The sequence below is a fragment of the Tursiops truncatus genome, chromosome 2 (assembly GCF_011762595.2).
Source record: "Tursiops truncatus isolate mTurTru1 chromosome 2, mTurTru1.mat.Y, whole genome shotgun sequence".
NCBI lineage: Eukaryota > Metazoa > Chordata > Mammalia > Artiodactyla > Delphinidae > Tursiops > Tursiops truncatus.
In genome coordinates this window covers 67036027-67057120 of record NC_047035.1, presented here as the reverse complement: position 1 = coordinate 67057120, position 21094 = coordinate 67036027, and the positions used below count along the sequence as shown (strand labels likewise).

General features: G+C 35.4%; 2 protein-coding genes across 11 annotated transcripts in view; one reads left to right on the top strand and one right to left on the bottom strand.

Moving 5' to 3' along the window:
• The window catches only part of LOC109548087 (uncharacterized), a 79060-nt gene extending 72106 nt beyond the window's left edge, over positions 1-6954 (top strand). The window contains exons 11-12 of the mRNA XM_073799898.1: positions 1635-1720; positions 1810-6954. The gene's annotated coding sequence lies outside the window, so the exon portion shown is untranslated. The remainder of the gene's footprint in view (positions 1-1634; positions 1721-1809) is intronic.
• Positions 1-21094, bottom strand: part of HEATR5A (HEAT repeat containing 5A) — a 112154-nt gene that overhangs the window by 21850 nt on the left and 69210 nt on the right. For 9 of the 10 annotated variants that reach the window (XM_033851202.2, XM_033851200.2, XM_033851206.2 and 6 more), the window contains 10 exons: positions 20321-20511; positions 18865-19024; positions 15931-16120; positions 14865-15034; positions 11238-11264; positions 8853-8991; positions 6123-6302; positions 4119-4358; positions 2537-2718; positions 611-679 (listed from right to left, as the gene is read on the bottom strand). In XM_033851202.2, the coding sequence (XP_033707093.1) occupies positions 611-679; positions 2537-2718; positions 4119-4358; positions 6123-6302; positions 8853-8991; positions 11238-11264; positions 14865-15034; positions 15931-16120; positions 18865-19024; positions 20321-20511 (1548 nt within the window). The remainder of the gene's footprint in view (positions 1-610; positions 680-2536; positions 2719-4118; positions 4359-6122; positions 6303-8852; positions 8992-11237; positions 11265-14864; positions 15035-15930; positions 16121-18864; positions 19025-20320; positions 20512-21094) is intronic. The other variant, XM_019924065.3, reaches the window with a different exon arrangement.

The window sequence follows — 21094 nt, the reverse complement described above, 5'->3', positions numbered from 1 at the left end:
GGTCTGGATATTGAATGTCTGACAACCACACCAAGAAAAGCAACTATTTAAAACTGTATATTATATGGCTCTCAGCTATATGAAAAAAAGCTCAACCTCACTTGAAATACAAATCTAAACTATCCTGAGATACCCTTTTTACTCCATCATATACACAAAAATCTAAGTTTGACAACTCACAATGCTGCTGAGACTTTGGGGAAATAGGCACTTACATACAGTGCTGGTAGGAGTTTAAATTGGTAAATTCCTGTAATATACTCTTGAACCCAGCAATTCAATTTTAGGGAATTTATCTCACAGATATGCTTAGACCCAGTGAAATGACCTATGCAGAAAGAAGGTCATTCACTGCAGCAGTATCCATTAATAGCAAAAGACGAAAAAACCCATATTTCCATCACTAAGGAGCTGGTGACATACCCATATATTGGATTACCATGCAGTTATAAGAAAGAAAAAGTTCTCTAAACTTAAAAAGTAAAGGAAAAGAGGCAACTGAGATTAATGGTTAGACAACTATAACGTAGAACCTTGGTATCAAATACTAACTGGAGAGCTGCTTCCTAAGAGAGGGTTTTTCTTAAAATTTATCTTTTTAACCTTTTACCTGACATGCTTTGGCAGTGACATCAGGTGGCGTCTCTGAGGTGAAGGCTGGTCTAAGTGCCGCTCCTACCTGGCAAGACATTACAGGCTCATTCAAGCATTAAAAAGTAAAATAGCACAAACTTTTTCTCATTTTAATGTTATTTTAAAATTAGTTTTTTTTTAAATTAGTTATTTATCATATGTATTATGAACATCTTTTGTTTTTGCCTGCCCAGCATATCTTCCCGTTTTTAGCTAAGTGCATCCAAGTTTTCCTTTGGGGAACTTTCTCTCTCCACAACTCTCAGCCCATGTTGTTGCTATGGAGTTGTGAGCACTGTCTGGCTCCAGGGACCCACACTGGGATAATGAAAGCTCTCCTGAGGACATTTGCTAGGAGTACTAGGAAAGAAGCTCTCTCTTTAAAAGACTCTGGATGCTAAGAGAGCCATCTTGATACCACTTGGAGAGGGCAAACTTGAGAATAAAGCCAGTGCAGAAGAAAGCAGAGCCAACTACGGTTCCTGAAAACAATTTTCCTTTCCTCCTTAAGTGAGTGGTAATTTTATTTCTATCATTTGCAATTTTAAGAGCATTAAAAATATAAGAGGGGCTTCCCTGGCAGCGCAGTGGTTGAGAATCTGCCTGCCAATGCAGGGGACATGGGTTCGAGCCCTGGTCTGGGAGGATCCCACATGCTGCGGAGCAACTGGGCCCGTGAGCCACAACTACTGAGCCTGTGCAGCTGGAGCCTGTGCTCCGCAACAAGAGAGGCCACGATGGTGAGAGGCCCGCGCACCGCGATGAAGAGTGGCCCCCGCTTGCCGCAACTAGAGAAAGCCCTCGCACAGAAACAAAGACCCAACACAGCCAAAAATAAACATACAAATAAATTAATTAATAATAAAAATATATATATAACAGAGCTCCCTTTAAGTAAGTTGAATTATAATATTTTAGTCTAATGTGATTAGTTGTATCTAACTCCTGTCCCTTCCTTTTGCTCTTTCCCTAAACACACATTGGCATTACCTGCTGGGAAGATGTGATGGAGCCTGCTAACCAACTGGTGAACTGCTCTGGATTCCCTAACTGCCAGCCATCAGAAGCTGCCTTTGAATCATGAGAGGTATCCTTGGATGAATGCTACTGAAGGATTACATGTGATGTGTATGATATAATATGTGATGATTTTGTTATCTTCCTTGTTCCTCCTAGGCTGCTTAATGCACCAGTCAAAATAACACCAGTTAAAAAGCTTACAGAGGGCTTCCCTGGTGGCGCAGTGGTTGAGAGTCCACCTGCCGATGCAGGGGACACGGGTTCGTGCCCCGGTCCGGGAAGATCCCACATGCCGTGGAGCAACTAAGCCTGTGCGCCACAACTACTGAGCCTGTGCTCTAGAGCCCATTCGCCACAACTAATGAAGCCTGTGCGCTCTAGGGCCAGCGTGCTGCAACTACTGAAGCCCGCGTGCCTAGAGCCTGTGCTCCACGACAAGAGAAGCCACTGCAATGAGAAGCCTGTGCACTGCAACGAAGAGTAGCCCCTGCTTGCAACAATCAGAGAAAGCCCGCGCACAGCAATGAAGACCCAATGCAGCCAAAAATAAATAAAATTAAAAAAAAAAAAGAACAATGCCTATTCCACAGGGTTATTGTTAAAGATTAACTTAGTAAATGAATGTTAATTTTTTAAAAAAGCCCTTTATTCCCCCAAAATTACCAAAATGGTTTTAATTATGAAAATTAACCTTTAGTGTTATAAAAGACCTGTTTTATGTATTATTTTGCTTTTACATGAAGATTTCTTCTTTAAACATACACTGATTATACTGGTGATATATTAGCAGAGATACATACTCATTTACATATTAAAAGGTGACATGCCAGTTAGTTCCACAGACTTTTAATAATAATAAAATTCTCTAGTAGAAAGAGCTTACATTGGCTTGATACTGTTCCAGAATCACATGACCTGGAAACTCTGGTTCTGGAATAGTTGCAAATCGCCGAATAACAACTAACAGTGTTTCAAGGCCAGAAAGACGGAGCTGATCACTGTGATCTGTGGCAGCCATAAAAGCCATGCGAATTAAGTCACCAAGATGTAGCACCAAAAAGTCATCTGCAATATTAAAAAAAATATCTTATTAAGAAAAAGAATATGCTGGAACTAAGATTTATGTTAAGTGATAATTTTTCCTCCTTTTAATTTCATAACCTAGACTTTCTTTTAAGTACTTCTGATTTGATTTACATTTTACTGTTTGTTAAATACAGACTTTAAACTGGCTTTACTGCACCAGTGCAAATACTCACATACAAACAACTATCCCAAAGCAAGTAATTATGCAGCTATTCAAAAACAAAGGCAGAATTAGCATCCTTTAAAAGAGTACTAATAGTACCTTCAATAAAAATTTTGTTCAGACTTTCTGATAAAAGTACATTAGAAGGTACTTAGGAGACTGGGTTTTGATGAATTAGGCAGTAATTTAATCATCCTCTTTACATCAAGTTGAGGCTAAAAGACTTAATGTCCCTTTAAAAAAAGTTTTATGTGGTTCTTTATATGGACTACATTACCTTACTTTTTTGCATGTCCTGCCACACACACAAATGATGGGAGCATAAAAATATTTCTAGCTGTGAAATTATAAATGATAATTCCTTTCACGCCTACAATATATTCTTTAGTATAATAATTCTACTGGGGAGAGACATAAGACAATCATTTAACACTGTTCCAACAATAAAATGTTTACAGGTACAACTAACCTTTACCTAAAAAATATGTGAGACCAATTCAAAGAAGTATACTAGTTATAGGTCACACTGAAGAAACCAACTCATCTTAGTAAGTGCCAATTACAGTTTTAATTGGGAGCACAGGAGTCAGTAAGCACGTATATCAGAATAGTGCTCATCACAAATAAGAGACTCAATAAATGCTTGCTTGAAAAACAATTAAAATAGAAATACTTAATTCATACTCTCAGACTGACCATACCAACATCTTGCCTTATGATTCTTTTGTCAGGTAAAGAATATTTACAAGGCACTGAGACATGAGCATTTAGTCTTTGAACATATGTGCTTAAGTGATTTTAAAAAATTAGACATTAAACCATAACCCACACGCATTTAGGTAAAAATAATAAAACTGAACAATAAAAGGTCAAAATGGTCTTACAACTCGGTTTACTTTACATTGAGATAGACTTAAATATTTTCTAGGTAATATCCTTGAAACCAAAATAATCTATGAGCAAAACTGCTCTAAGTTACAATTCAGAAAATAAAATTTAGAAAATAAAATTTGGCAACTAGCTAATGTACATACTACTTTCCAAGAACATGACTATTCTCTATAAACTTAATATATCACATATGTCCACTAAACAAAAGTGAATGTGAATTTAAGAAGTTTAATCATTAAAAATGTATTTGAACATTAAAAATATACTATAGGCAGACAGCATTTCAATGTATATCATTTGGTCTTTTCATTATTATGCCACTTACTTCTTGAATCCCTTTTTTTCATTTCTTGTGCTAAAGCGATGTCAAAATGTGCACTGTGTGCATTCTCACACTGGTTAATTATCCTGCAGACACATTCAGCAGCAAAGACTCTTGTAGCCCATCGCGGATTGGTAAAAGGATGAGGTCTGCCATCATTTCTGATGGTCAGAACTGAAGCATCATCCCCTTTATCTCCTTCCTCTTCTTGCATTGTATCCACACAAGTTACAGTTGTAAAATCTTTTATCAAGGGAGAATACACATAATCACAATCAGTTGGAAGATATATTTATAAAGGGACACAATGACTTCAAGTACAGACTAGAATTACTGTTGATCAAAATGACTACTAGTAACAGTGGTATCTAAAGAAATGCTAAAAAGAACTATTCTTAAAAAATGACAAAGTTGTTAAATTATATTTAAAGTGAAAACTGAACATGATACTAGAATAATTATCAATCCCCTGTATGTAGATGGATATGCTCAGAATTCCCTAGTAGGGAGTGTGGTGGATAGAACTAGAGATGTTGTTTTAACACTGGGGCCTTGAATGAATTTAAGAAGGTTCCTGAACCCACTAAAAATGTCCAAAAATGTTTTTTTCAGTACAGACCCATTGCTGTAATTACAGTCTCAAATTGTCCTGATGGCCAGAGCCATTAAGTAGTAAATTATTTCCCCTTAATATTATACTAACTGCTAACTTATTAACTGTTTAACTCGACTTAAATTGGAACTTATGCTATAAAACAAACCAACTTGTTTTCCTTAAATTATCTTGTATGTCAACATTTTTTGAGTGTGATACAATAGATAGCAATGATGTTACAAATAAAGTTAAGGCGAACTCTTGTCTTAAAACTGAGAAGCAAACAGAGACTGAAATGTGGGTTTTCCTAATAAAAAGGGATAGAGGCAAACTACAAAGGATAAAGAATAAATGGTGAAATAAAATTGAGCTATTAAAAATTTTTAAAAAGATAGGTAAGATACCAGAAAGGTATAATCAACCTATCTATGCACATATATTTTTTTCTTTTAAAGAAGTCCTTCTAAGTTCTTAAGTAGTGGCGATAGAGGAGAACATTGAAGAAGGAAAACATGTAGAGCATAATGGTTGAAAGAGCAGGTATAAATCACTGGAAGAGTACCAAGAAGAACAGAGGTAGACAGAGAAGAATATTTTTAAAAATGCCAAAAATTTTATGGTACCTTTCTTCTTTTCACATAACTTAACTCAGAGACCAAAGTGACATTAAATTATAAGACTTAAGTAACTGAGTTGAGAGCTACTGAAATATTATGAAAAGTTAAGATTTTAAAGTCATGTAGGCTAAGGTTTGAATACATCTGTGTGTGTTACTTAACCTTTCCAAGTCTTGTTTTCTCTCGTGTAAAATGGAATAATACTGCCTACTCATAGGATGGTTAAAGGATTAAATCATATAAAATATGTACAACACCTGGAACAGAATTGGTTTCTATCCTCTTTCTTCCTCATTTATTTTCTTAGTCCAGGATATAAATTTTAAAGACTCTAACACACTTTCTCACTAATAATTATCTTGTACTAACAAAGACATTAGAGAAACAACACTATTAATATATTTAAATTAACATTATTAAGAGTAGAGAAACTGGCTTGCTCAAAATGTCATAACTCTTGGTGAGTTTTCTATTAAGTTGATTTGAGGCAACACCTCAAATATTTCTCATATGTATGAAAATAAATGATGGGGCTGCTGTAAGTTAGGTTATCCCTTTTATAGCATAAATAACAATTCTAATTTTTAGTTTGTTTTTCACAGGAAAGTCATATAAGACAATTATAAGAAAAAAAAAAGTAGGCTTTTAAGTGTTGGACTAGAATCTCCATTAAAAAAAAACAACAAGCAATTATAACCCAAATATCCAGATTGATAAACTGTCACTAGCAAACAATTTTAGATAATGCTCTTACTTTTAATTTTATTATGTTGGCTGGTAATCACCAATACTTACCAGCTGATGCAGCAAGTACATCTTTACAAAGCTTTAACCAAAAGGAGAGTTTATCCACTGCCATAGATGTGAGCATATGGTTTAATGTCTCTTTGATATCATGGCATAATCTCCCATCTGTCTCTTTGTCAAGTAAGGTCAATAAGGCCCCTTCAAGGCCTACTTCTCTGATGTTAGCATCTGACAAGAAGAAAATCGATGATCTAAGTAATACAGAAAACAAAACTGCCATATGAGAAGCACACACATTCAGTAGTTATTAAAATATTACATGCAAATATATTCTAAAGAACTAGTCCAAATATTGCACCTCAACCTACTGAGGTCTATTTTAGTTCACAATTCAAGTTTGGTAATTATTCACAACACTGCAAAGTTATTTTTTATGCAATGTCATTGAAAGATAAATCTTTATTAAGAGTTAATATGTTTTCCTTAAATTAGATAAACATTTAAACCCAATTAGCATTCTAATACTTATAAAAATACTTTCTAATACTTTATAAAAAAATACTTTCTAATACTTATATTAAAAAAAACCCCAATACTTATGAAAATTTATACAATGTTTCTTGGTATGATTATTTTATCTTTTCTTTAAAGTTAATTCAAATAAATAATCATAATTAAGTTTTACTTATTCTGGTACAAAAGCTTTACATTTATTAACATGAGAGTAAAACTCAGACAGAAAAAACTATTGTATGGAGAACAGTGTTTAATTACTGCAACTAAACTACAGTGGATCTAAAGAAGACTACTGAATTAATATAAATTACTACACAATATTCTCACTGCAAAGTAATAAATCATCTCAAAAAAGAAATAAAAACCTTGATCTAGTGTCTATTTCCTCTAATTCTGAAAATGTCAAAAGAACGTATACATTTTCTCTTGAAGATTTAACTCATTTGGCAATTATGAAAGCATTTAGTTCTAAAGATTATGCTACTATTTTAAAAGAGGAGTTATCTTTTAAAGATCAGAAGGAGGAGGTAGGAATGTTTCTGATTAGGAGTCAGAACAGCCCAATGTAATGTGTGAGTCATGACTGGATCATAAATTTGGATGGGGGTGAGAGGGGTAGGAAAGAGTATTATAAAGGACTATAATGGGAAATTTGTGCGAGGACTGTACATTCTATGAAGCTACTAAATTAATGTTGATTTTACTAGGTATGGAAATAACATGTGGTCATGTAGGAGAATGTCCTTGAAAAATGCAAATAAGTATTTAGGGGTGAACCATCATGATGCCTGCAACCTGCTTTCAGATGGTTTGGCACAAGGTTTGTGTGTGTGTGTATATATACTGAGAGATATATAAAATGAGTATCGTAAAGATAGTAGGTGAATCTATGTGTTCACTGCACATTTCTTTCAACTTTTCCATGGGTTTGAAAAACTACAAAACTTTTAAGAAGGAATATGAGTTCTTTACTATAAATTTTTCTTTTATTTTTGGCTGTGTTGGGTCTTCATTGCTGAGCATGGGCTTCCTCTAGTTGCAGTGGCTTCTCTTGCTGCGGCGCACGGGCTCTCTGCACGCGGGCCTCAGTAACTGTGGCACGCAGGCTCAGCAGTTGTGGCTTTCAGGCTCTAGAGCGCAGGCTCAGTAGTTGTGGCTCATGGGCTTAGCTGCTCTGCAGCATGTGGGATCTTCCCAGACCAGGGCAGGTGGGTTCTTAACCACTGCGCCACCAGGGAAGCCCCTTTACTATAATTTTAATCACACAGCTAATTCAATAATTATGTACCAGTACAGTTACATAATAAAATCCTAAAGCAACAAATACAGATAATTCCAGTGGTGAATATAAGTTAAAGGTCACTTTGGGGAGAATACCACACATTAACCATGTTCTGCAACCTGTCTGATGACTATAACAGTTCAGCAATGCTGATAAGCTCAAGTCAGAGCAAAGGTTTTAATATAATAATAAAACTAATTTAAAGAGCACAGCATGACAGTAAAATACATTATAGATCTGAGAGCTTTAGATATTGGAAAGGTTTATGAAGTCTGAGACCTAAAAGTGTGACAGCACTTGGGAAACTATATACTTTTAAAGTGTAAGATATTATCATTACTATTTTTATAGGCTGTTTGAATTTATATGCATGTTTGAGTTATTCACATAATTTTTAAATGAAGAGACATACTTAAAACAAATCTTACTGGCCAAGAAATCCTTTAATTCAGCTCTAAAATATAGAAAGGGTATAAAAATCCTTTAACTTGAAGCAGATTCATCTATGAGAAATTTTATTGAATGAGATTTAGGGGGAAGACAGGCATATATGATAAAATGACTTCAGCGCTAAATCCAGTTTCAATCCATTATTGTAAAAAAACTCGTTTGAAACCAATGGCTCTCAAACTTCAGTACCATTATCATTATTGTAGAAAAATAATTAAGAGATTGCTGGGCTCTACTGCCAGATTTCTGGCTTAGCAGATTTAGGATGGGGTCCAATAATCTGCATTTCTAACAAGTTCCAAGGTGAGGTGGATGTCGCTGCTGTAGGGGGCCTAAGATGGAGAACCATTATCTAAACCAGTAACATCACTGGGTGGAATGATAATCATTGTTAGCAATTATCACTTGTAGCAGGTTTAAGACATTATATACTAACTTTTAAATTTCGTTTTAAAAACTCATGTTTATATGGAAGATTTAAGATTAAAACAGTCATCTGAGCTGGAGATAATACTGATAAAAAGAACTACCTGGAGTCAACTCTTCTCTGCTATCCTTAGCAAGCATAACAGCGTGTTCTGAAACTTCAGCTGCTTCTCTCTGAACAAGCTGACGTAAACAAGCCAGTACTGCTCGTCTCAGTAACAAATAGGGACTACAAAGATTCACCTGAAAAACACCATTTGGGAAGTAAAAGAGCTGAAATTCTTCGTGGCATTCAATACATCTAACAGATATTCACTGGACCCCTCCTGATTGTGTCCAGCCCAGTGATGGGCTGGACACAATTTACTAAATACACAGAAACTTCAACTATCCTAGCACATATTTTTTATTATACAACTTAGAAACAGCTTAAGGAGTAATACATGTATTTATTAGGCAATATTCATAAACAAATCCAAGCAAAAGCCTCCTGACAATGTTAGAAGACATAAAATTTATATGAGTAAAACAGTTTTGAGAGACAAAAGAGATACAATGGAGAAAGAATTTCTTTACAGCTTATATATATGTGCTCATGGAACTATATTATAATGTTTTATGAATCTCTAAGTAGAAGTTTATACAAATCCATATAAGCACTGTAGCATACTGGTTAAAATGGAGGCTCTGGAGTCAAACTGTCTGAGTCCTAGATCCATGACTTACTAGCTGTGTGACCTTGGGCAAACTATTTAACCTCTCTGTGTCTCAGTTTCCTCATCTGTTATATGGAGATAACACTAAACACTACCCCCATCTCACAGGGCTGTTGTGAAGTCAACACAAAGAAACATGCAAAAGTGCTTAGCACAGTACCTGGCAAATAGTAAGCACTCGATAAATGTTAGTTATTATTAATGCAGCGTCTATCAGTAGTAGTTTATTCAGATGCCATACATAGTAAGTAAATGCATTTTCAAATAAAGGCAGAAAGAGTCTTACTCAGAAAACATATTCACCGAAAATGCTCTCTAGAAACAACATTATAGATAGCAAATTTTATACATGTATATCTACTTATATATGAATATACATATATGTACATAGATATGTAAATGTCTTAGCAATAGAGAATATTTCTGCTCAGAATGATAGGCTCAATACATATTTTTACTGAGAAGTATTTAAACCATGTAAATCTCAATAGGTTGTGTCTACCTAGGGTAAATGATACAATTGGTGATATACCTTAAATGAGCAATTAAAACAAGTCAAAGGTTTCTGGATACCAATTGTTAATGATTTCATAAGTAGAATAAAGCCTAGAGATTTTGAAATTTATTTTGTCCTAACTATGAAAATAACGACCAGTTTGGTGTGGCTTATGACAATAAATGTTCTTATAATAGTGATTTTTCTGAGCAAAATTTTAGAAATAATGGCATAATTCATATATGTGCCTTTAGATCTGGTTTATGTGTCAAAGACAGGACTGAAGTAGGTGAGTCTGTTGAAAAGACCAGAGGCAAAATTCTGAGGAAAAGAGTACGTAGTGGCAGCTGGTTTGTGATATATGATACATGCAAAGAGAGCTAAATCCTCAATTTTATCAGAAGATAAAAGGCAAGAAAAGTTTGTGAATATATTAGCAGTGAAACATACAGATGAGAACTGCTTTATAAATATGTTCTAATACCCTCAAGCTATATCATGAACTCAGAAGTGGAAAGACAGGAATGCCATTCACAAAGCCTCAAGGTCATGTCATTCTAGTCATGTTTAAGAACTCTGCTGTTAGAAACTAGTATACAGGATAACAGAGAAGTTAAAATGTAAACGATTAGGTTAATTCATGCCCAAGATTACGGCTATATTTAACAACAATGACAAAAAAGCACTCAAGACAATTTTAAAGAAAAGTTAATAAATCTATTAGTTACTTTAACTGGAGTTTTACAAGCACATAATACAAGGCAGGTGCAGCGTTTATTCAGGCTGGTCAAACAATCTTTTAGAAAAAGCATGCTCAAAAGTACTCTTTACTTGTTTGGTAGAAAAAATATTAAAAGGCCGTCACACAAAACAAAATGGGACGCTTAATATTTCCATGTCATTCACCAGCATTTATATTGGGAAGAGGAATAGAGTGGATTAAGGCAAACAAATCAAGCAAGCAAAATACAGAAATTAAATCAAACTGTAATTACAATTCCTTTCTGAAATGAATACATTAAATCAAAATGATGCAAAATTAAGTGCAAGGAGTGAGTGCACCAGCTGGAGAAGGTTAGGGAGGATTTGTTTACATGGGTATTAAATAAACACCATGTAACATGCTATACACACTGGACTTTGCATTAATGGTTAGCTTAAACAAAGAGATGCAGAGGAAAACAAGAACATCTACAACCAAAAAAAAAAAAACACAACACAAAGAAACAGCACTGCAAACCTCAAAAAAAGTTAGGAATCGAGGGTCAGGGACCTACCAACACAGAATTATCCAACAAGATCTCCTGCACAAAAAACAAATGACAGACTGGTCATGACAAAACCAAAAGATAAATACTAGGATGACTTTGACAACAGTCAGCTAAGCATTAAAATGTAAATGTTAATAGAGCTATCATTCAAACTGGCTTAGCTTCAGCTTTAAAAAATATGCCATAAATACTTCATTTTCCAACTTAAAATATGAGTTGAGGTAAGATTTTAAAAACAGTCAACTCAAGATGTAAAGATATAAAAAATACAATAATTTCAAAATGCACATTTGTGTAATTAGGTTTTCCTTTGGAATCTTTCATTAAGCCTCAGTAACAAAACCAGAACAAGTAGACATGAGTGTGAAAGGAGTGATCTGGATTACATTCACATGAACAGGTGTCCAGCAAGGGACCAAGTTAATGGTTTACCTCATCACAAGTTAATTATAGATTTCTTACTCTTGGAAGCCAAGTTTTAAAACTGTGAGTAGTCAGAATTGCGAGTGTAGCTAACGCCAGGTTCAGAATGGAAGTTAAATAGCATGCAGTTAGAAGAAAACCCTTTGCAGTAAGATTCCTTCCTAATGATTAAATGTATTCTGAATACTCAGGGAATTTCAGTTAACGTGAAAACACTTCATGCTAACTAAGTTCTATGTAGAAAAGAAACCTGATCATAAAGTTGTTAATAGGAAAGCAAAAGCATCTTTTTTTAGTAAATTTATTTACTTTATTTATTTATTTTTGGCTGCGTTGGGTCTTCGTTGCTGCCCGCAGCCTTTCTCTAGTTATTGCAAGCGGGGGCTACTCTTCCCTGTGGTGCGCGGGCTTCTCATTGTGATGGCTTCTCTTGTTGTGGAGCACAGGCTCTAGGTGCGTGGGCTTCAGTAGTTGTAGCACGAGGGCTCAATAGTTGTGGCTTGCGGGCTCTAGAGCACAGGCTCAGTAGTTGTAGCACACGGGCCTAGTTGCTCCACAGCATGTGGGATCTTCCAGGACCAGGGCTTAAACCTATGTCCCCTGCATTGGCAGGTGGATTCTCAACCACTGTGCCACCAGGGAAGCCCCAATTTTCTTACTACAGGGCATACTTTAAAATACAATAATAAATTTAGAATAAAAGCTTTACTAATCAAAATATTAAGATACAAAATTAACACAAGTTTTGCTAACACAAAATTGCTAGTGATAGCAATTTTTGAATTTAATTTTTGTATTAAAAAAATCATTTTATAGCTTAAGTATTATGAGTAACATGAATAAGACCTGTAATTGTTACTTCTGATTTTCTCAGTTGCTCTGAATGTACCTAAAAAAAAGATCTGAGAACAGTCTCTATTCTTCTTTGTATGTAACCTTCTCAGTCTAGTAAAAGACAAGACTACCAAATTTGATCAGATCTAATTCACAATGAATTAGTAGTTAGTCTTGCTTTTTATTTCTCAATAAACTTTACTTAATAAATGAATTCACGTATCAGTTAAAGAAGAAATTTTAAAAGGGTATTAATGGAAATTTTCTACTATGATTCAAGAAGAAAAAATGGCAGTATTGTTTTTATTTATTTATTTAGGCTATGTTTTGTCTTCATTGCTATGCACGGGCTTTCTCTCTAGTTGTGGTGAGCGGGGGCTACTCTTCATCGCGGTGCATGAGCTTCTCATTGCAGTGGCTTCTCTTGTTGCAGTGCACAGGCCCTAGGCGTGCGGGCTTCAGTAGTTGTGGCATGCAGGCTCAGTAGTTGTGGCTTGCAGGCTCTACAGCACAGGCTCAGTAGTTGTGACGCACGGGCTTAGATGCTCCGTGGCATGTGGGATCTTCTCGGACCAACGCTCGAACCCATGTCCCCTGCATTAGCAGGCGGATTCTTAACCAGTGCGCCACGAGGGAAGTCCCAGTGTTGTTATATTTAAATGGAGAGTAGAAACTTAGATCAACTTGCAAAGTAGTGGGTATTTTTCAGTAATTGGTATTGGCAATTGTTCTTCAAATATAAAGAGTAATATTCCTGGGGAAAAGTTGCTGAATGATAAAGGTAAAATTCTTTTCCAGTAAGTGCTGTTTTCTCTAATACATGTTTAACCCAGATAGAAAACAAAGTTTCTATCAGAAAAGTCAGTCATGTCCTCTCTTTAAGAGTCTTACATAATTATGACTATGAAAATCAATATGGAGAGAAATACAATTCTATGTTTAAGTTACATGTTAAGAAAATAAAAACAATTACAATTTACTGAGTGGGTATTAAGTGCCGAGGACAAGTGCATTTATAGGTGGCATCTTGTGTAATCCTCATGTTTTACAAACACGATAACTGAGGCTGGAGGAGGTTATGGGACGTCCCTAAGGCCACATAGCTAGGAGGGAGCAGAGCTAAGAGGGTCCATAACTACAAAGTCAATATGAAATAATGAAACGAGGACTGGACAAGCAGTTCAGAAACCTGGATTCTAGGCTTAGAGCTACTACTACCTAGGTATGTTACCTTGGGCAAAATATTTCACTTTTTGGTCTTTAGTTTATATTTTTATTTAGAAGGTTGGTTTTACTGATTTTTGAGGTTCTTTCAAGGTATGAAATGCATATTTTGTCTTTAGCTTGAAAATGAAAGGTCTGTCTAAAGTAATGATTCTCAACTCTCATGATACTAAGGGGAGTGTGCTGTGAACATTACAGGGCCAGAAAAAGTTGAAAAGCAACGGTGTCAAGTTTTTTGGGTTTTTTTTAAATTTTATTTATTTTTGGCTGCATTGGGTCTTCATTGCTGCGTGCGGGCTTTCTCTAGTTGCGGCGAGTGGGGGCTACTCTTCGTTGCGGTGTATGGGCTTCTCATGGCAGTGGCTTTTCTTATTGCAGACCACAGGCTCTAGGTGCATGGGCTTTAGTAGTTGTGGCACATGGGCTCAGTAGTTATGGCTCGCAGGCTCTAGAGCGCAGGCTCAGTACTTGTGGCGCATGGGCTTAGTTGCTCCATGACATGTGGGATCTTCCCAGACCAGGGCTCAAACCCATGTCCCCTGCATTGGCAGGCGGATTCTTAACCACTGCGCCACCAGGGAAGTCCCCAGTGTCAAGTTTTAACTCCAAGTGTAACTCAACTTTTTCAGGCAAGTCCAGATAGAAACTGGTGACGCTCAAGGTAAATCTTAAAACCACTGATGATTACGAACCATCTCATCAGAACTTTTTTACTGATCATCTTCACCTTTCTATATTCATTAGACACACTATTAGAACCCAGATATTGATGCATATGCTGCTAGGATATTAAGGAAAAATATTATTTGCCCATCTGGGATGAAAAGAACTTTATATGTAATAATTTGGGAAAGAGGAAGAAGAAGTAGGAAAAAATAGATGTTACCACATAAATATTTCCAGGTCCTACAGCATTATATACTACCTGTGATATTAGCACTCAGTATGCCTTTACTGATTAATGAATCAATATTCCAAATACTAAGTTCAATATATGAGAGGTTTAAGATATGATTATATGAAGTTGCCCCCCACCGCCCAAAAAAGACCAGAACTGAGGGAAAATAGCTATTGTACAGTCTAGAGAATAATTAAATTTATATTTAAATTTCCAATAATAGAAACTAAGGACATATACAATTTTATACTCACACAGAGGCAGCTGACCAGGCTAGACAAGTTGACATGTCGTGGAGCAAACATGTGAAGCTGCTGAAGGCATGAGATGGCCTGAGCTTGGACAAGGCAGTCTGGGTTATCTTGCATCACTGCACAACCCAACAGACAGGAAGTCCTTAGGGTAGAAACAGAAGTACTGTTACCTAAAATGAGAGCAGAAAGCTTTTAATAATTGGCCTATAAAATCATTACCCTTTAAACATATATTACTGGGCTTAAAATTTCTTTTTTCCCCCAATCTTAAACTTAAGGTTCTGTGAAGTAAATTTCTTCTACAAAAGCAGGGATAATCCAGGTTATAGACTTTTAGATTATGTTAGTTATTTTTAGTCTGAAAGATTTATGGTAAAACAAATCATTAGGCAAAGAAGAACCTACGACTATCTTCAGTTTACATCAAATTTTCATGAAAAGTAGAATTAGAAAGTGCTAATAAACTTCACCCTGCTTGTATTGAGAGTTGCTTTCATATATTAAAATCATGTACTTTGCATTTGAATAGATCAGAATAACTGAGTTTGGGGGCTTTGTCATTTATATCTTAAAAGAGATAGAGTTCTTTAAACTATTCCATTTCATGTCTGTCATTTTACTTGTTAAGGGAAGCATTTTTAGGACATATCTAATCTTTCTAAATATGGTACTCCTTATCTTTTCAAGGTAAGAAAAATAAGACTAGCATTTATTTTAACAAAATATACGGAGCACCTACTGTGTGCCAATCACAAGGGTTTTTCACATTTTCTTTTATTTGATAGAAGAGGAAACTAAAGCTTAGAGACATGAGGATTTCCCCAAAGTCACCCAATTAAGTAATAGTTGGTGAAGCTTAGATTAAGTTTCTATGTTTTTTCTATCATGTTGTCATCCAGGAGTCAAAGTCTTCCCAAGACTGTTCTCAACATTCTGCCCATATATTTGAAAAGAGCATTCCGCTAAACTTCACTTTACTGAGAAATGTTTGAGTCAATAATAGGAACTGAATTCATTTTTACGCATATATTTTTATGTAAAACATCACAAAAGCAGCTATGCATACCTTGTAGTTCTGGACCCAGTGTAGTAATAAGGGCATTCAAACAGCGACCAAGGCTTTGGTGAACTTCAGCATGAGTAGGAGGCACATTTAACAACAACATAATAATAAGAGAAAGGGTTGGTTCTGCATGTGTATAATAGAGTGGGCCAGCAGAATCAATTATCAATGAGAGAGAATGCAGTGCCCAGGTCTGTGAAGACAGAGAAAAACAATTTAAAATGTTATAGCAGCATTAAGAAACATAAAACACAATGAGTTGTTCTTTTGTTGAAGCAAGTGATAATGTAATAGCACAGTAAAGTATTTGTGTGTTATTACTAACTTGGAGAGAGAAATGGAGAACTTCAGGAGTTTTAAGAAAATTTTTCTCTTTAAATATCCAGTAAAAAACAATCGAGAGACAAATGCCTAATTTAGAATGGCATATGTGCATATATCTCAGCACTAAGAATTCCATACAGTGTTTGGTTCTTTAGCTAACAGCTTGAACTAAATCTGGTTTGTTGAGAACTGTTTAATCTATATAGAAAATGAGAATTCAAGTTTTTAAAAGATTCAACAATATCTACAACTACATGCAACAATTACAGACAAATCTCTTGAACACAGTGTTGAAGAAAGCCAGACATAAAAAAGTACATACCATATGATTCCATTGATATAAAGTATAAAAGCAGGCAAAACTAATATATGCTGTTGCAAATTAGGATAGTGGTTATCCTTGGTGGGACAGGTAGTAACTAGAAGAGAACATGAGGAGACTGTTTGGGGTATTGATATTGCTCTGTTTCTTGATCTAGGTGCTGGTTACATGGTGTATTCAGTTTCTACACTTCATTCACAGAGATGCACACTTCTAACAGGTGCAGTGTTATAAGTATATAAAAATAAATATATTCATAAATATAAATATTATAAATATTTATATTTATAAAACAAACATACATGTTATATATAAATATGTATTTATGTATTAAACAAACAAAATGCCTTTGAGCCGAATCTTGCCTGCCACCTATTTTTTAGAAATAAAGTTTTGTCGAAACACAGTCATGCTCATCTGTTTACATATTATTTATGGCTGCTTTCCTGCTATAATGGCAGAATTGAGCAGTTGACAGAGACTGTAATAACATGTAAGGCCTAAATAATTTACTACCTGGCCCTTTATAAAGTAAGTTTGGCAACTCTGGTTCAAACAATACTGGCCATACACTGATAACCACTGAAGCTAGATGATGGGTATAAGAGGTTCCTTATAGCATGTTCTCTACTTTTATGTATGCTTGAACTTTTTATAACAAGAAGTATCTGAAGAGTCCTCCTTTTAGGAAATCAACTAAGAAACTTTTACCCCTCTTATCAATAGATGTATATGAAAAGCTTACAGTACTTTAAATGCTACAAAAATGAACTCCCATTAGATGAGAGATAGCAGCAATCAAGAAGAGTCAGATTTGATGACACTGGATGCCATGGAAAGAACAATTTAAATTAATCAACAAAAGATAGTCAATATAAAAGGGTGTGTGTTCAGAACAGACTTCTTGAAGGGGAAAAGGAGAAATATAATAAACAGAAGCAAAAAGTACTGTACTAAAGGAATGAAGAAGAAAGAATGGAACACCTTATAAATCAACTCAAGTAACAGATGATGTGAAAAAAAGAAAACTATTAGTAATACGATAACTCAAGAATGAAAGCCATGTTGGATGTTGAAGTTTAACAGGACGGTGGTTAAACTGGATGTTGGAATACTAAAAAATGTGGATTATCAGAAAGGAATAGAAACAGAGGAGAGCAATAGGAAAAACATTAAGTGCAGATACGAGAATGACATGTGTGGGAGGAAAGTAGGAAGATCAGCTTAGGAGAAGACCAGTACTTTGGGTTAATAACAGAGAAAGTTTCTGGGTCAGTTGATGGGACTTCAATGAGAAGTTGATTTAAGAAGCAATATGCAGGTCTTCCCTGGTGGCGCAGTGGTTGAGAGTCCGCCTGCAGATGCAGGGGACACGGGTTCGTGCCCCGGTCCGGGAGGATCTCACATGCCGCAGAGCGGCTAGACCCGTGAGCCATGGCCGCTGAGCCTGCGTGTCCAGAGCCTGTGCTCCGCAACGGAAGAGGCCACAATAGTGAGAGGCCCACATACCGGAAAAAAAAAAAAAAAAAAAAAAAAGAAGCAATATGCAGTTTCCCCAGCTTTTCAGTAAGGAAGTGGTAAGATGAAAATCTTTCAGGAAAACATTTTTGGCTTCACATCTAGGGAGAGTTGAAAAGAAAAGAACTTAAACATAAAGTGACCAGGTAGGAGGCTACTGTAGTAATTAGGGACACACAGGGGGGACAGAGATACAATAAGGGGATTAAAAAAGCAGGAAGAGTAACAATCATTCAAGATGTGATTAAGATATCAGGAGAATGATGATTGACAGAAATGGGTAAGATATGTATAATAATATGGTAAAGTGGTTAAGAACATGAGTTCAGAGTCCATGACTTATGTTCTTCACCTGACTCCACGATATATTAGTTTTTTAGCTGTGAGCAAGTACTTAGCTTCTATAAGCCACAGTTTTCTTTCTGTATAATGGGAATATACATACTAGATTACTGTGAGGATTAAATATGTTCATATGTTTAGAAGAATGTAATACAATGCATGGTACCTGTTAAGCTCTACAAAACAGTAGATGTTATTTTAAGATGGAAGGGAGATCCATTTTCAGAAAATGATATTGAATTTGACTTTAGACACTGAGTATGAAGTAAAGATACTGAATTTGAATTTTAAAAATCCATCAAGGTTAACAATGGCTTTGATTTTATTATGGAGCAAGAATTATTTTATAAATTAGTAATGGTCAATAAAAACATAATCTGCATTATCTACAAATCAAGAATTTCAAGGAAGGTATCACATGAAGTACTTACCTGCACATCAGGAGAAGTGCTGTCCTGAGATAAAGTGTAAAGGATTCCAACACAAGAATTCAAATGTTGAGAAGAACTTATTCCTCCCAAGTACCTATGTAGGGATCCCAAAGCCAATGAGTGTCCTGTTCTGGTAACTGCATCCCTTGCTGATTTCAGTCTGTGATTATGGAAACAAGAATAAATGACAATTACTGAAACAAAACCAATGCATGCACAGTCACTTAGGCAAACTTTCTGTATGAAGAGTTGCAAAATTCAGGAATATATTTACCGTTAACTGATAAAAAAAATTCTGAAATAACCTGAAAGGTATCTTTAAAAGAAAAAATTTTAAATAAAAATGTCTTTACCATTATCAACAATTACTTAAATATAAGCAATTTCAATATCTCTCAGAAATACACACACACTAAATTCATATGGCAGGCATTATTACTTTATCATTAAGTTATACTTTAAAAACTCTCATTGCTGAGATACTCTAATTCCATATAAAGAGAGTTCCAACTCAAGAACTTTGATTTAAAAATTAAATATAGTAAGAGAACTCATTATTTATTAGGAGTTTTCTTATGAATTGTATACTAGTTTAAGCGCTTTATATTTGGTCCTTTAATCTGCTCAACAATCTTGAGATTCACACTACTGATATTATCAGTTCCTTTTAACAGATGAGGAAATCAAAGTGACTTAGTCATTTTAGCCAAAGTGACTCTTACAAAGTAACCAACTATTAAATGGAAGAGTTGGGATTTGAACCGAGTTAGTAATCTGACATCAGACGTTGAGCTCATAACCAAATCAAGATACACATATTCAATAGACTAGAAGGTGAAAGCGCTGCCTGCATTACTACCACCACTAATCATATAGCTTTATATATGTATAACTAATATAACCATGAACTTTTATTTGCAGTTGTTTTATTCTTTCATACTACTTTCATGTTTATTATCTCATTTACCTTAATATTCTTAGTAGGCAGGGTAGCATTAATAACCTTCTATATGAAATAGAGGAAAACTGGTTGAGAGGATTAAGTAACATGCTCACGGTTACAAAGCTGGTAGAAACAAAAATATAGTTTATGTTTCCTGACCTGCAGCCTTCTCTCTTTCCATTAGGTTGTTCTTACTACCTATCATCTATATTTAACATGATAAAACTCCATAAGCTTCTTACTCCCAGAGTCCACTGATGGCCTATTACATCACTCATATAGATAGTGATCTTCCTCATATAAAAACTAAAGCCAAACAACTAGTAATAGTTTTATGTTCCAAAACAAGCAGGCCAAGGTGGGGTGGGGGCGAGTTCTCCTTTATTTTAAAGTATATTTCTCAATTTTTTAAAGTTAATTATCAGAATGAAGTTTCATAAGTTCCAACAAACCAACAAGCTACACCCAGTTTTGACACATAGTCCATGAGTATTAAGTAAGAAATTCACTTACTTGTCAAAGCTAACTTGAGCTAATACAGCAGTAAAAGCTCCATCATCAACCACTTGGGCTAATCTAGCCCATGCCTCTGCAGCTGCACATCTCAAGAGGGGGCTGGGACTTTCTAAGGCTCCCATCACCAATGCGAGGACAGGTCTTCTCATTTCTTCTGGACCCAAATGTCCCTTAGAGCCAGCCACATACTGAAATATGTAAAAAACAATCCAAACTTGCAACTCTAGTAAATTCTCTTATCCAGTTTGGAATGTATATTCTGGTTAACCAAATATGTTCATATTTGGTGATTACTCCTTTAAAAAAAAATCAGAATACCAAAATCCACAGTAAACATACATAATTTTTCTCATGAAGTACTTTAGAATTTTAAACCTCCAGGCAAACAATATGGTAATCAATTATCACTGTAGTATATATGTGTTCAGAAGAACATTAATAGGGATTTCCATAAAATAAATGATCAGTGAAGCCTATTATATTTTACTTAGAAACAATCAGCCATAAATGCAACAATGAGCCAGATTTGGTCCATAGGCCATAGTCCGCCAATCCCAGATCTGGGATATTAGGGTTGGTAGGTTAAAGCATGGTTCTAAGCCAAGATTATAAGTTTGATTTCTGACTAACAAGTTTTATATGGAGAAAAAATAAAAGGGGAGGGACTTCCCTGGCGGTCCAGTAGTTAAGACTCTGTTCTTCCAATGCAGGAGCGCGGGTTCGATCCCTGGTCAGGGAACTGAGATCCCACATGCCATGCAGTGTGGCCAA